A 14,045-nucleotide genomic window follows, 5' to 3' on the forward strand; every position below is an offset into this window, starting at 1 on the left:
ATAGGGGGGAAATGTCTCCCTACCCCCCCCATTTGAAGTTCTCCTTTCTTATCTCTTTCTGATTTTCGACAACAATATCTTAATACCCGAAGTTATTTGGCCATCCTTGGAAGCGCAACTTACCCTCTCAAGGGACTTAAAAGTTGCCTAAGTCTGAGGAATGAGTCACTTTGTTCAATTTTGATGAGTAATCTCAGGTGTCATGGAACCCCATTCTGAAGAAAAAGAGGGGAGGGGGCGTCAGATCTGCAAACGGAAGAAGACAGGCCGCTGCGGATTGGATGGCGAGATCTCGATTTTCCTATAATTGCGTCATTTGGAACCCAATTGGGTCCAGATGTTATGCGCACCGACGGATTGCCGTCTCGGAAACTCTCAATCAGACGCAAGCGAAAGGAGAGGAGGCGGCTAATTAAATATTGAGCAGAAAGTCGCGTGGGGAGCGTGTCACGTGGGTCTCGAGGCTCAGCGAACCTGGGATAAATACCGCGCTGCAGCCAGCAGGCAAAAGCACGAGCTGCTGCGACAGAGAGTGCCGAGCGCCCAGCGAGCGCTCCGACCCGCCGAGGAACCCCAAGGGCTGGTCAGCCGCAGTAAGTGCCTGCGCCCTGCTGGGTGGGCTTTCCGCACCGCGCACCGCTCCGAGGCGGTGTCTAGCAGGGCTGGATGGGCCGCTGCAGCGAAGGACTGCGGGGAGAGAGCTGAGGGACCGCGGGGGGACTGCGGGGAGACGGCAGGGAGACGGCGGCGAGACGGGTATCCCAAGTGCCTTGTCCCTCTTTGTCTTCCACCCGCACAGCCTCCTGGCTTGAAGGTGTGGATTGGTGGGTTGGGGGCTGGGGGAGCTGGGATCTAGGAAGAATAGGATTTGAGAAACTTTAGGGCTTGATTCTCTTTCCTAAAGGGTACCGACAGGACTTTAGCCCTTAGGCGTTTTATCTTGTTTCAATCGACCTTGAGTTCCGTTGTGGGATCGAAAATTCTGCTGTCTCAACTCTTGGATAGAAACCCCCAGTACATCTATATATTTTTCCCTCCTCTGCCTCTTCTCCCCACTCTTCCCAGAAATCCGAAATGAAAATCCTCGTGGCCTTGGCAGTCTTTTTTCTCGCCTCCACTCAACTGTTTGCAGAAGAAATTGGAGCCAACGATGATCTGAATTATTGGTCTGACTGGTCCGACAGAGACCAGATCAAGGTGAGACTCGGTCCCAAGATGGCCCGCGCCGTTCTTCATGGGCTTAGGAGGTGTCACTTACCCCCCGCGATAGCATCCTAGTTACCCTAGCGGGCACCGGGACCGCAACCAGAGGCGGTGGAGGCGCGCCGGGAGGGATGTAGAGGAACGCCATCCCCTGGGTCCCACACGAGATTTTGCATCCAAGAACCAAGTTTCCTCCCGAGGGCTGCATCGTCGGGTCTCGGGAACTCTCTGGAGGAATAATACCCTCCCAGGTGATCCCGGAATCCTCACAAGACTGGAAACCTCACAAGGTTTCATCCCCTGGTAACGCGGATTTCGGAGACTCAGGTCCAGCTGCAAGGACCTGGCATTTGGAAATGCTGGGGCAGGGGCAGAGGAGTGCGCGCCCGACGCAGGCAAAAGCGGGGGCAAGTGGCGAGGTGCTGAGGGCTTGGAGGGTCGCAGGTGGGTAGGAGGCTAACTTCCTGCCATGACTTTTACTTTACGGACCTGGAGACGTAGCCGCAAGTTTTCCTTTAGATTGCTCGCAGGCTATTCGCGCAAGGGAGCGCGCCCCGCCGGAACAGTGAAAGTCGCGCACTGTTAGTTGCTTGTAAAGGGCTGTCACCTTCCCTACCCTCCTCCCGCCATTCCCCCACACACACCTGTGCGCATTTAGGGCGGTGAGAAGCCTCCAAAGTCCGAGCTAGAGATGAACAGAGTCCGGTAGCTGAGCGGCAGATGAGTGAGGGTCCCCGGGATGGGAGGAAAGAGGGGAAAGCGAGCAGGGCTTGGAGACGACGAGTCTCCAGCTAACTGGTTAGGGCTAGGCTTCGGGGAGGCGGCGGCGCCGGACACGAATTGGGCGGGGAGGAGTGGAGAGAGGCAACGCCCAGGTGTGCGGAGGCCCGGCCTCCTCACGCCTCGGAGCTGGTTCCCCAACCCTGGCTTGGCCTGTCCCCACCTCCAAGATTTGCCCCAGGCTGGAGCGCACCACCAGAATGACTCTAGTTTGCCGGCGCCTTGCACTGGTTGCCTACACGCCCCTGTCGGTGCGTCTGTCCTCTAGGAGGAGCTGCCCGAGCCCTTTGAGCATCTTCTGCAGAGAATCGCCCGCAGACCCAAGCCTCAGCAGTTCTTCGGATTAATGGGCAAACGGGATGCTGGTGAGATGGGCAGCCATCACCCTCTCTGTCTCTCTGGGCACCGCCCCCACCCCGCCACTCCCATCCCGGAATCCTAGCTCATGCTCAGAGCACGCAGTCTCTCTTGATCTATGAGCAGAGATTTCCACCCTAAAATGGGTATACCTCCCGGAGCGCGACTCTGGCCCTCACCCCGCTAACACACACATACCACGGAGGGAGGGAGAGATCGGTCCAAACCACCAAGAACAGGAACCAACCTTAAGCTAATTGCTTCCTTGACTAAGGATCCAAACTGACAAAGAACAGGAAGGTACGGGGCCTCCAGGGGATATCAGAATGTTCTCAGTCCATGTGGAAAACTGACTTTAGACCACTGGGGTTAGATTAGATTTAGCTGCCAGTGTCTCATGATAGAAATATTTCCTTTTCTTGAATTCTCACACCATCAGTGGAATGTGTAAACAGTTAATGTCAATTCGTCTCTTGTCAGATTCCTCAATTGAAAAACAGGTGGCCCTGTTACAGGCTCTTTATGGTAAACATTTCTATAAATCTTTATTTTACTCTTGTGAAAGCACATGTATGAAAATGGAGAATGTCTTTTGTGGGCTGAAATACAGATTCTTGGTTGACTATTGAGTAAAGAGATGGGTTTGCGCTCTCTCTCTCTCTCTCTCTCTCTCTCTCTCTCTCTCTCTCTCTCTCTCGCTCTCTCTCTCTCTCTCTCAAGCATCAAAGCCGACTGGCCTTGAAGATGTATCTCTTATAAGAAAACAAGAGAGGTGGTACGGCCAGTCAGTTCAGGCCTCAGGAGTCTCACAGACCTGAGTTTGAATCTGTGGCCCACATAAATCACTTAAAAGTATTCCTTTTGTTTAAAATATTTTGTTTTTATTATTAATAATTTGGATAGCATTTATGATTCTGCTATATTCCTCAGGATAGTACATGAATGGGAAATGTTGCATTATTTTAAAAATCTATTTTATAATTCTGTTTAAAAGATATAGCTCCTTTAAAACAAATCTATTGTGTTTGTTAATTTTATTTTTCTTTCTATAGGACATGGCCAGCTCTCTCATAAAAGTAAGTTCCAAATTATTTTGACATTTATCATATGCAAATGTAAATTAGATTGAATTCCACTTTACATAACAACTTATTTTCTGTTGTAATGTAGAACTTAATATTTTTAATTAACACAATTTAAGAATGGAGCAGACTCATATTACATCCAGAACATGAATGTTTAAAGCTCTGTTGTTTAAACATATCATACTTACCAAAAGGATGCATTATATTAAAAATCCTTTAACTCCCAGCTGAACTGTTGCTGAATTCCTGACCCACAGAAACTGAGATAATAAATAAAGAAAGGAAGGAGAGGAAGGAAGGAAGGAAGGAAAGAAGGGAGGGAGGGAGGAAGGAATCCTTTAACACCTGTCAATTGTTAGTTTAAGATAAGAATTTCAATCCTAGGGGTAAAAATCCACCACACATTCCTCTCCCCTCATCCCCACCCCACCACTTCCACTGAAAAAAACAAAAGCAAAAACAAAAATCCAAGCAGTTATAGGCATCTCCTAGTTCATTTTAGTATGCTGGATTCCATGATGATCATTTATTAGAGTAATCCAGCAGCCAATTAAGAGGATGGAGTGAATGTCTGAGAATCCATACTAAAGGTAAATATAGATAAAGTTGTAGAAAGTACCAGGGGTCCATCTTAATCACACTCACTTATCCCAAGGTCCACTCACTTACTCCAACTTGGATTTTGATTCACTGGAAGCAGAGTAGAGGCCACACTAAGATAGCAGCCATGTTCTTAGCTAATATAGTATAAACCAAGAGACATCCTCCCACTAGAGTTAAAATAATAATCCTTTCCAAAGGCTTCATCTTTGAAAATAAATATATCTTATTCATATTTACTTTCTCAGGACTTGACTTTCAAGGGAATTATATATAGCAAAATTCCATGTAATGAAAATAAATGTACTTTATTAATGTCAAAACTAACGTACTTTTTCCAAAAGAAATATTTTTTAAAATCCAATAAAATAGCACTAGTGAACTTTAGAAGTTTATAATCTTCAGGTATAGGAATCTGATTTAACTAAGCTTCAGTTTCCTGAGAAATACAACATATTCAGTAATATGAGGAAATAAGCTTTGATGTTTCTGTCACACAAATGTGAAATTGACTCCCTAAACATCAAAGCTAGCTCAAATAGCAATATTTAAAATATTTGTATATAAACAGATAAAATACAATATGAATAAGAATAAAGTGTACTTGCTAATATTTAGATATAGAATTGAGAAAAGTGCTTTCACTGTATTATTTTTATTTAGTGTCATTTATAAGACTTACTAGGAATCTTTATTTCTTCAGGCTCACCAAAACTTGAAATAATTATATATTTATTATATAGGCATATATTTAGAAGCTTGCTTTTTCTTGGTACTAGTTATAACAGTTTATTTCCTCAGAGATATACATATTAAAATACCCCTAAATGTATTTTTCCAGGGCATAAAACAGATTCCTTTGTTGGACTAATGGGCAAAAGAGCTTTAAATTCTGGTATGTATAAAACCATGACTGCAAATAAACAGTACCTTAAATCTACTTCTATTTTCTCTAAGGCATTCTTTTCAAAGTATTAAACAGGAATAATAAAACTAAAATTAGTATTTATGTTGAAAAAATCTAATTGCAATAAATAAATCCAAGAATGGATTTATAGATGATTGAGCTAATATCACCACAATATCAATCTATCCTTCTCAAACTCCCAGTGTCTGCCGCATCTAATCATTACCTAACCTGAATCTTTGGGCTAGTCTAATACCCTTTCCCTTACATCTGTTCAATAAGCCACATTTAACCTTACTGAACTAAGGGGGATGGGGGATGGGGGAGATAAGACCGATAATTTTACTTGTTACCAAGGTAATTGGAAAGTCTTACAAAAGGTTAAATCTGACAGTCTTCCAACACAAAAATAAATAAATAAAAACAAACAAATCCATTTTTACAAATCACTTGCTCTTAATGATATTATAGAAGCTCAAACTCTAAACCTCCTGGTGAATGTTTAAGACTAGGAGAGTAACATAGTCTGTTCCAATGCCTTCAAAAACGAACACAATCAAATTATCCTGGAGGGTTATAATCAGTTCTGGCTATAAAACCCTTAAAGAGAAGGAATGCCACAATTCTCCTCCTAACCCAGTTTAAGTCTGAACAACTCTTTCACTTGATGTAAAGCCTGTATATTTCCTTTCTTGTCCTTAATTTCTATCTTCTATGTAAATTCCATATGCATATATCTGAAAACTCTAATTTCTTAACTCATTCATCACAGAATTTTTTTTTTTTTTTTTTTTTTGCGGTACGCGGGCCTCTCACTGTCGTGGCCTCTCCCGTTGCGGAGCACAGGCTCCGGACGCGCAGGCTCAGCGGCCATGGCTCACGGGCCCAGCCGCTCCGCGGCATGTGGGATCTTCCCGGACCGGGACACGAACCCGTGTCCCCTGCATCGGCAGGCGGACTCTCAACCACTGCGCCACCAGGGGAGCCCCCATAACAGTATTTTTAAGGTTAAATAACCCCTGTATCATTTTCATAGAAACTGATATTTTGTTAAGCTCATTCAGGCCTTATAGTTCATAGTTTTAATTTGAAACTATTCAAATTCTCTTTATTTTACCTTCAGTGAAATTAGAATTAAAATACTAATCGTGTAATTAATTAGAAAGTAATCATCACCTGTCTTATCCATTTAGAATATTTCTGGTTTCCTGAAAATCTGTAAGTAAGATATGCTGGCTTAATTAATCTGAAAAAGTCATGCAAAAATGAGGTATCCTAGTATTTCTTTTTTAATTTCATTTTATTTTTGGCTGCATTGGGCCCTCGTTGCAGCGCGCGGGCTTTCTCTAATTGCGGTGAGCAGGGTTACTCTTCGTTGCGGTGCACAGGCTTCTCATTGCGGTGGCTTTTCTTTTTGCGGAGCACAGGCTCTAGACGCACGGGGCTTCAGTAGTTGTGGTTTGAGGGCTCTAGAGCGCAGGCTCAGTAGTTCTGTCAACCCCTGGGCGTGTGATATCTTCGCGGAACAGGGATCGAACCTATGTCCCGTGCATTGGCAGGCGGATTCTTAACCACTGCACCACCAGGGAAGTCCAAGGTATCCTCCTATTTATATTGGTTCTCTACCTTCCAGATTTAGACACTACATTTATATTTCTTCGTCAGTAATTTGGAGGCTTCTCAAGTTTAAATTTTAAAGAAGTTACCAGTGTACCTAATGAAAAACTAAAGTTGTTTTGTTAGTATGTATTATCTTCCAGCTTTTGGAAAAGGAATATAAGTTTAAACCACACTGGCTTTATTTGTATCAGAAGTGTACACTAGCCCTTATATACCTGTGGTTTTCTTGATAATCACACCAGTCAACAACTTTCCATTTTCAGAATTGATAAAAGGTTTCAGAACATGCTTAACTTTACAAATAATATAGATATGTGCAATTTGAACAAATTAGATGCTATGAAATGTACTTAATATAATTATAGATAATATTAAATAGAATCACTGTATGAATCAGAGTCAATTTATGACTAAATCTTTGCTCCTCCATTTTAGTTAAGAAAATATAAAAGGAAAAAATGGGCAAGCATGTAATTTATACCCAATCGGGTACCTTTTCATATAATCAGTTGAAGCAGGGTTATCAGAGACACCTTCTACAGCCATCCGATCCTTACCCTGTTGTAGTCACAGACCCCTTTGACAATCTGAGTAATCTAGAAAGTGTCTTCCCAGAGAAACCCTTATCAGCTCATACACACAAACATTTACATATGGTTTTAGAGGGTTCACGGACCAGGTAAGAAACTCTGCTTCCAATTAAGAGAACATTGTATTTCAGCTCAATCACTAATGTCTTTGGTTAGTTTACATTCGCATTCCCTTCCCTTCTCTGAGGAGCAACATTATGTTACCGAAAGCTTGTCAGGAACTGAACTTGTGCTGATCACCCTCCTCCTCCTACAAACAAACCAGGGTCAGAAATGGACTGTTTCTTTCCTTCAGAACTGCCAAGATTGGGCCTCAGACTATTCCACCCCAGAAGTGTGTGCATGATTGACATAAAACATTCTCCTTATTGTTAACCTCGCTTAAGGGAATCTTGGATGCTAATGAGAACCTGCTCAGTGGTAAAAGGGGAAAGTGATAACACTGGAGGCTTCACCTACCTACTCTTTCATCATATCCTTCTCACTGAGAAAATTGTTTAAAGTGGAACCTATGATTCCTACATGTCTTTCACAGTTCTTTCTACTATTTCTATTTAAATTCAGTATTTTATACATGCATACTGAATTTTTAAAAGCACAGTAGTTTGACTACAATGTAAATCTAAGTGTATAAAGTATTAGATAAAATGATGAAAATACATACTTAAGTATTTTGATCACAGCAATCTGATCCTTACCCTTTTGTGGCTGCAGACCCCTCTGAAATTATATTTAATAATATAATATAATATAATATAATGTAATTTGGTACTTTTTTCTGTCCATATAGTCAAAGTACTTAAGTTACTTGCTAGCTATATGTTAAATACCTTTGGAAGCAGTGATTAATCTTTCACAGGCCATTAGGGTGCTAGGAGGTAAGTTAAACTATGTTGTATTTAGATGACTCAGTTGCCCTACTTATAGACAATGAGATTGTTTTTAGTCTCAAGGACAATGTATCATTGGGAGGAATCCACAAATAGGAAGAGACCCTCACACCATTAGGTACCCTTATACCAGAAATCAGCAAACTTATTCTGTAAAGAGCCAGATAGTAAACATTTTAGACTATGTGAGCCATGCAGTCTCTGTAGCAACTACTCAGGTCTTCCATTTTAATGTTAAAGTAGGCATAGACAATACATAAATTAATGGGTGTGGTCATGTTCCAATAAAACATTATTTACAAGAAAAGATAGTGGGCTGGATTTGGTCCATGGCCTGTAGTTGGTTGACTCTGTCCTAGAATAAAAGTCCCACATTTTGCTTTCATCCTCCTACTATTCCTGTTTACTTTAGGCATTGTCCTTTCTATAAATCACCATGGTGTCCGCCACTGCTTAAGAAAGCTGTGGAGAATCAATGTTGCAGTATACTGTGGAAATACACTTTGGGGGCACCAAGTCTATGAGGATGACCAAAATAACTAAGAATTCTGTGGACAGATCACTTCCAATCAGGATAAAGACTCAGGCCCGATTGGAAGATGTGCAAATAAGACTCTTAGAAATACTTCAATGGAGTGAAAAGAGTAATTATGAGTTTAAAATAAATTTCTGTATGCCTTGAACTTTGTTTAACTGTGTCAGTGAATCTTCTTAACAAACCCTTTACCTTATCTTTGTTCTCAGTGGCTTATGAAAGGAGTGCAATGCAGAATTATGAAAGAAGACATAAATAAACTACCTAATGTATTATTCATTGAGCTTCATTTGTGTCAATGGCCAAGGCAAGATAAAATGAGACATGCGCTATGAGGAATAATTATTTATTTAATAATAATTGTTGTTTTGAGTTGAAAACTCAAAAAGTATTTATTTTTCATATTGTGCCAATATGTGTTGTAAAAGCGTGTTGTAATTCTAATATGACAACTCGCTCAGAAGTAGAAGTCAGTGGTAATTTCTCAACAAAGCACAGTATTCAATGAAGTTGTAAAAGCCTATCAGAGATATAGTCTCCAAAGAAAGAAACCATTTCTCTTTGTTGGCAGCAGTCACATCAGCTACTACTAAAGAAAGGAAACTCACAGATAGGCTGTGCTTCTCCGTTTGTTTTCATGGTGAAAGTGTACTGAGGCTTGGTACCAAACTGTGTTTGTATCCCTGCAGCATGTTTCATCTTTTGTGACTATATAGAGATGTTTTAAAAGTCTTAATGTGATTCGAAGGTCTTTATTTTATTGTACAATGTGTTGTGATAGTTTACGTTTTAAATAAAAGAAAAAAATATCTTGAGAATTGGGTCTTATTCTTTCATTAACATTTATGTCAAATCAGCAACCTTTCTTTTAGTAGATGAAATATGTTCCAAGCTGTTTTTGGCTGCTAAACACTGAAACAGAAAACTACTAAATCTCTCTTTCTTAAGGAAAATGACCAGAATGTAATCCCAGTTTCTCTCACACACACACTTTTGACACAGGATCATTCATGGAGAAAACAATTACATTCTGGTCCCCAAAACAGTTAAGGCTCAATTCTGTTTATATGTGCTTATGATTCCCTTTTACACATAGGATAATCTATTTCAAAGATGCATTTCACTGGTTATTTCCTTGTTGTGCAAAACATCAGCACACTACCATTTCAGCAGTGTTTAAAGCCCAGGAATAAATGCAGCAGCGTTTGAGTCTCACTAGAATCAAGACACCAAACCAAACTCTCACAAAGGTCACTGGAGGATGATACAGAAAGATAGAGAGCTGATAATATGCCATCACCCCCATAACAAAGACAAGAGCCTCTTTCTTGCATATCTAAGGACTGCCTGTGAATTGCTAGTGCCCTTAACACTCCAGCAGTAGCACGTGTATCAGAAATACAGGGCAATCAGAGGGAAGCTCTTGTGTATTTATTTAAGAGGAAGCATTGCTAAGTGTCCTTGGAATCATCTTCTGATTGCATAAGAGAGTGTGAAATATTGACAAGTGGTAAAACAACTCAGGACAAGCCTTGCTCAGTGAAATAAAACTGTGAGTTTATTCCGGACTGGTGACTGTTGTTGATCAACGTTAAAACCACTTGTGGGGGGCTTCCCTGGTGGCTCAGTGGTTGAGAGTCCGCCTGCCGATGCAGGGGACATGGGTTCGTGCCCCGGTCTGGGAAGATCCCACATGCCGCGGAGCGGCTGGGCCCGTGAGCCATGGCCGCTGAGCCTGCGCGTCTGGAGCCTGTGCTCCGCAACGGGAGAGGCCACATCAGTGAGAGGCCCGCGTACCGCAAAAACAAACAAACAAACAAACAAACAAACACTTGTGGGACAGGAGCGCTAAAGCATATTTTAATCTTTATATATTTAAATGAATAATTTGTTCAAAAAACTCCAATGAACAAATTTTCCTTCTTACACAATACATTTAAATGCTACAAATTATATTATGATAAGCCAAAAGGAGAAAATCAGAGTCACCTAGAACCCCATTCCCCAACGGTAATGTTTGATGTTCTATTTAATAATAACAATAATTGTAACATAGAATCATCATCATCATAACAGCTTCATAATATACATTTAATCACTCATTGAAGGAAGTATTATTATTATCATCATTTTACATTTGAGGATATGAAGCTCAAAGAAGTGTTGGGGTCGGAGATTATAATATGAGAGGAGTCAGGATTAGAAGGGAATTATTAGGCAGAAATAACAATGAGATTGATGAAGCAAACTGGCATAGTGACAAAACTGAATACTATGACATCACTTAAAATGGCATTATGGTGTGTTTAGTGACAGGAAACAACATATATGGTATGTTTTTAGGCACAAAGCAGTATTTCTGCATTGTATGTACATATATTTTTCTGCATAGATGTTTTAACAGGAAGGAACCATGTAATGGATAAGAGTGCAGGGTTCGGAGTCAAACTACTCCATCACTTAATGGCTGTGTGATGATGGGCAAGTCCCTTAACTTCTTTCTGCCTTGTTTTCATCATCAGTAAAACTGGACTAATGATGCTGTCCACTACTATCATACACCACTCTACACAGTGGACAGTAGCCAGGTGGAGCTTAGGTGAGGGTCATGGGACATGATGCATGTCAAGCTTTGAGCACCATCTCTGACACACAGCAAGCATTCTGTGAATGTTACCTGATGCCCTTGTGAGCTACTCTCCAAAATCCCCAAAGAGAAAATTAGCACTATATGATAGCCACTAAAATGGTTTTTATAGACACACTAAAGAAGTAGTAGCAGCATGGGTAGTTTCTAAATAGTTACCACACAAATTAAATCTGGGGCCATCTCACAAATAGAGTGGCGCCTTGTGCTGTGCATCACTGCACTAGACAGTCCCCACAGCCCCATCCCTCTCTGAGATTCTATAAATCTCTGCAGCAGGATTGAACAGTGCTGGGTGAAGACCATTGTCTGCCAGGCCACACCCCTGTCTGCTCTCCCTCCCGGCCCAGAAACCTAGCAACCGCTGAGCAGGAAAGAGAGTGACTTCAACTTGAAGTTTGTACTCATGAAATATTTATTGTTACTTCCCCTCTGTGGCATACTTCCTTCAACTAAAATGAGTTTTCTTCACCTATATTCTTTCTAAAATACTTTTACTCTGTTACAAAACAGCAAAAAGATCAATCTGTATAGTTAAGTTACCACAATATTGCTTTGGTTTGGGGTTTGTTTTGGTTTTGTTTTGGTCAGGATCCAGAGCAAAAATAAATGACACTCAGGCTGAGTCATTAGAGGAAGATTTAATAAAGGGACTAATCACAAAGGTGTGGGCAGGATGTAGAGAAGCCAGCAATGGAATGTGGTCTCCAGGCTAACATCCTTGGAGCCACTGTGATCCCTAGGCCTGAAGGATCAAGATGAGGAAGTGAGGGTCTCTATGTGCCAAGGGCCACCTGGCAGCTGTTGTCTTCATGGGAGGACGAACCAACACAGCATAATCAGTATGGGGGAGAGAGTGGGGAGGTCAGTGTATAAATGCCCCAGCCTCAATCTCCTCCCCCTGTCTGATCTGCTCTTGTTGCCTCCATTGGGTAAACCCACCCAGAAAACAAAGGGCTCAGAGCTCTGGGTGCTGTCCACACTGGAAAGCTGCACAGACAGGGCACCAAAGCTGGTGGAGAAAGCTGGTGAGCACATTGGGAGGTGGAAAAGGAAGATGCTCAATACATCAAGTATCCCATTATTTTGAATCAAAAGGAAACTCGTAAGCAGAAATTCAAATAGAGAAATGTAGAGAGTAAAAATAAAAGTCCTTATCTGAACACCAATTCTACTCCCGAAGGATATAGTTTCATGTGGATCCATCAAAAGAAACAAACAAAATTAATCTTATTTCAACTTGAGCACATGCTGAAATCTCCCCTTTTAACACCAAATCCTTATAAGAATTTTTAAAAGGTACATACATTTTTAAAAGAAATTAATAATTACATTGGAATTTGTGAAAAACAGAGAAAGGACTTTTGGTGGACCAGAAATTACACAGTTTCTGGAAAAAGAAAGCACAGGGAAGCCACAGCTGTAAGCCATGGTCCTGGCAGGAAAATGCAGAGACTGCAAAGGAAGGTGCTAACCCCAGAACAGGGTATTGACCACTGCAGAACGGACTTCTCATCAGCAATACTGGGTGCCATGAGATCCAAAAACAAAATCTAAAGGTTCTTAAGGAAAATAATATTCAGCCAAATTATGAATTTGTGAAAGAAGAAAAACCACCTAAAAGCTGTTAGCTTAAGCCTTCATTAAAACCATCACAACAGGTGAATTGCTCAAGATGGCTGTTCTGCAGGAGAGCAGATAGCCTAAAGAATTCACATGTTAGATTGATGAAGGTCAGTCAAAGTTCCACTATTTGTAGAACTATTGTCAAAACAATTCTGAGAATTGTTCACAGTTCTGATTCTCGGAAGTTATAGGGAACTTAACGCTGCATTAGTCATGGGACAGGATTTAATAAGACCAACCTAACCCTAAAGACTTCACCACAAAACTGTTAGAACTAACAAATTCAGTAAAGTTGCAGAATACAAAATCAACATACAAAAATAGCCTTGTATTTCTATATAATAACAACTATTCTGCTGAAAAAGAAATAAAGAAAACAATCCCATTTACAATAGCATCAAAAACAATTAAATACTTAGGAATAAATTTAACCAAGTAAGCAAAAGATCTGTATGCTGAAAATTATAAAGCACTAATGAAAAAAATTGAAGAAGATACAAATAAATGGAAAAAGAGTCTGTGCTCATGGATTGGAATAATTAATATTGTTAAAATATCCATACTACCCAAAGTGATTTACACATTCAAGGTAATCCCTATCGAAATTCCAAGGGCACTTTTCACAGAAATGGGAAAACAATCCGAAAATGTGTATGGAACCACAAAAGACCCCAAATAGCCAAAGCAATCTGGAGAAAGAAGAACAAAGCTGGAGGCATCATACTTCCTGATTTCCAACTATATTACAAAACTGTAGTATTCAAAACAATATAATGCCAGCACAAAAACAGATATGTAGACCAATGGAACAGAATCGAGAGCCCAGAAAGAAATCCACACACATAGTCAACTAATATTTGACAAGGAAGCCAAGGATACTCAATGGGGAAAGGATAGTCTCTTCGATAAGTAGTGCTGGGTAAACTGGATACTCACGGCCAAAAAAATGAAATTGGACACCTATCTTACACCTCTCACAAAAAATAACTTGTAATGGATTAAAGACTTAAATGTAAGACCTCGAACCATAAAACTCCTAGAAGAAAACATAGGGAAAAATCTCCTTGACATTGGTCTTGGCAATGATTTTTGGATATGACACCAAAAGCACAAGCAGCAAAAGCAAAAATCAACAATTGGAATTACATCAAACTTATCAACAGAATGAAAAGGCAACCTGTGAAATGGGAGAAAACATTTGCAAA

General features: G+C 40.9%; 1 protein-coding gene across 4 annotated transcripts; it reads left to right on the forward strand.

The window, feature by feature from the left end:
• Window positions 1–332: 332 nt before the first annotated feature.
• Window positions 333–9,682, forward strand: TAC1 (tachykinin precursor 1). 4 transcript variants are annotated; one of them, XM_032643112.1, is made up of 7 exons: window positions 336–593; window positions 1,066–1,197; window positions 2,252–2,348; window positions 2,821–2,865; window positions 3,393–3,416; window positions 4,867–4,920; window positions 8,777–9,380. In XM_032643112.1, exons 2-7 carry the CDS (start codon window positions 1,075–1,077, stop codon window positions 8,824–8,826), a joined length of 393 nt encoding a protein of 130 aa, XP_032499003.1. In that variant the 5' UTR covers window positions 336–593; window positions 1,066–1,074; the 3' UTR covers window positions 8,827–9,380. The 4 variants fall into 4 exon arrangements, with proteins under 4 accessions (XP_032499005.1, XP_032499003.1, XP_032499004.1 ...); XM_032643114.1 differs by lacking the exon at window positions 4,867–4,920 and having other exon boundaries at window positions 333–593; window positions 8,777–9,382; XM_032643113.1 differs by lacking the exon at window positions 2,821–2,865 and having other exon boundaries at window positions 525–593; window positions 8,777–9,682.
• Window positions 9,683–14,045: the final 4,363 nt, after the last annotated feature.

This window comes from Phocoena sinus, chromosome 9 (assembly GCF_008692025.1).
Source record: "Phocoena sinus isolate mPhoSin1 chromosome 9, mPhoSin1.pri, whole genome shotgun sequence".
Classification (NCBI taxonomy): Eukaryota; Metazoa; Chordata; class Mammalia; order Artiodactyla; family Phocoenidae; genus Phocoena; species Phocoena sinus.

Bases quoted from the DNA above. Each gene is read 5' to 3' on its own strand.
- TAC1 (XM_032643112.1), top strand. From the start codon at position 1,075: ATGAAAATCCTCGTGGCCTTGGCAGTCTTTTTTCTCGCCTCCACTCAA. The intron at 2,349-2,820 runs GTGAGATGGGCA...GTCTCTTGTCAG, and splicing joins AATGGGCAAACGGGATGCTG to ATTCCTCAATTGAAAAACAG. The intron at 2,866-3,392 runs GTAAACATTTCT...TTCTTTCTATAG, and splicing joins CCTGTTACAGGCTCTTTATG to GACATGGCCAGCTCTCTCAT.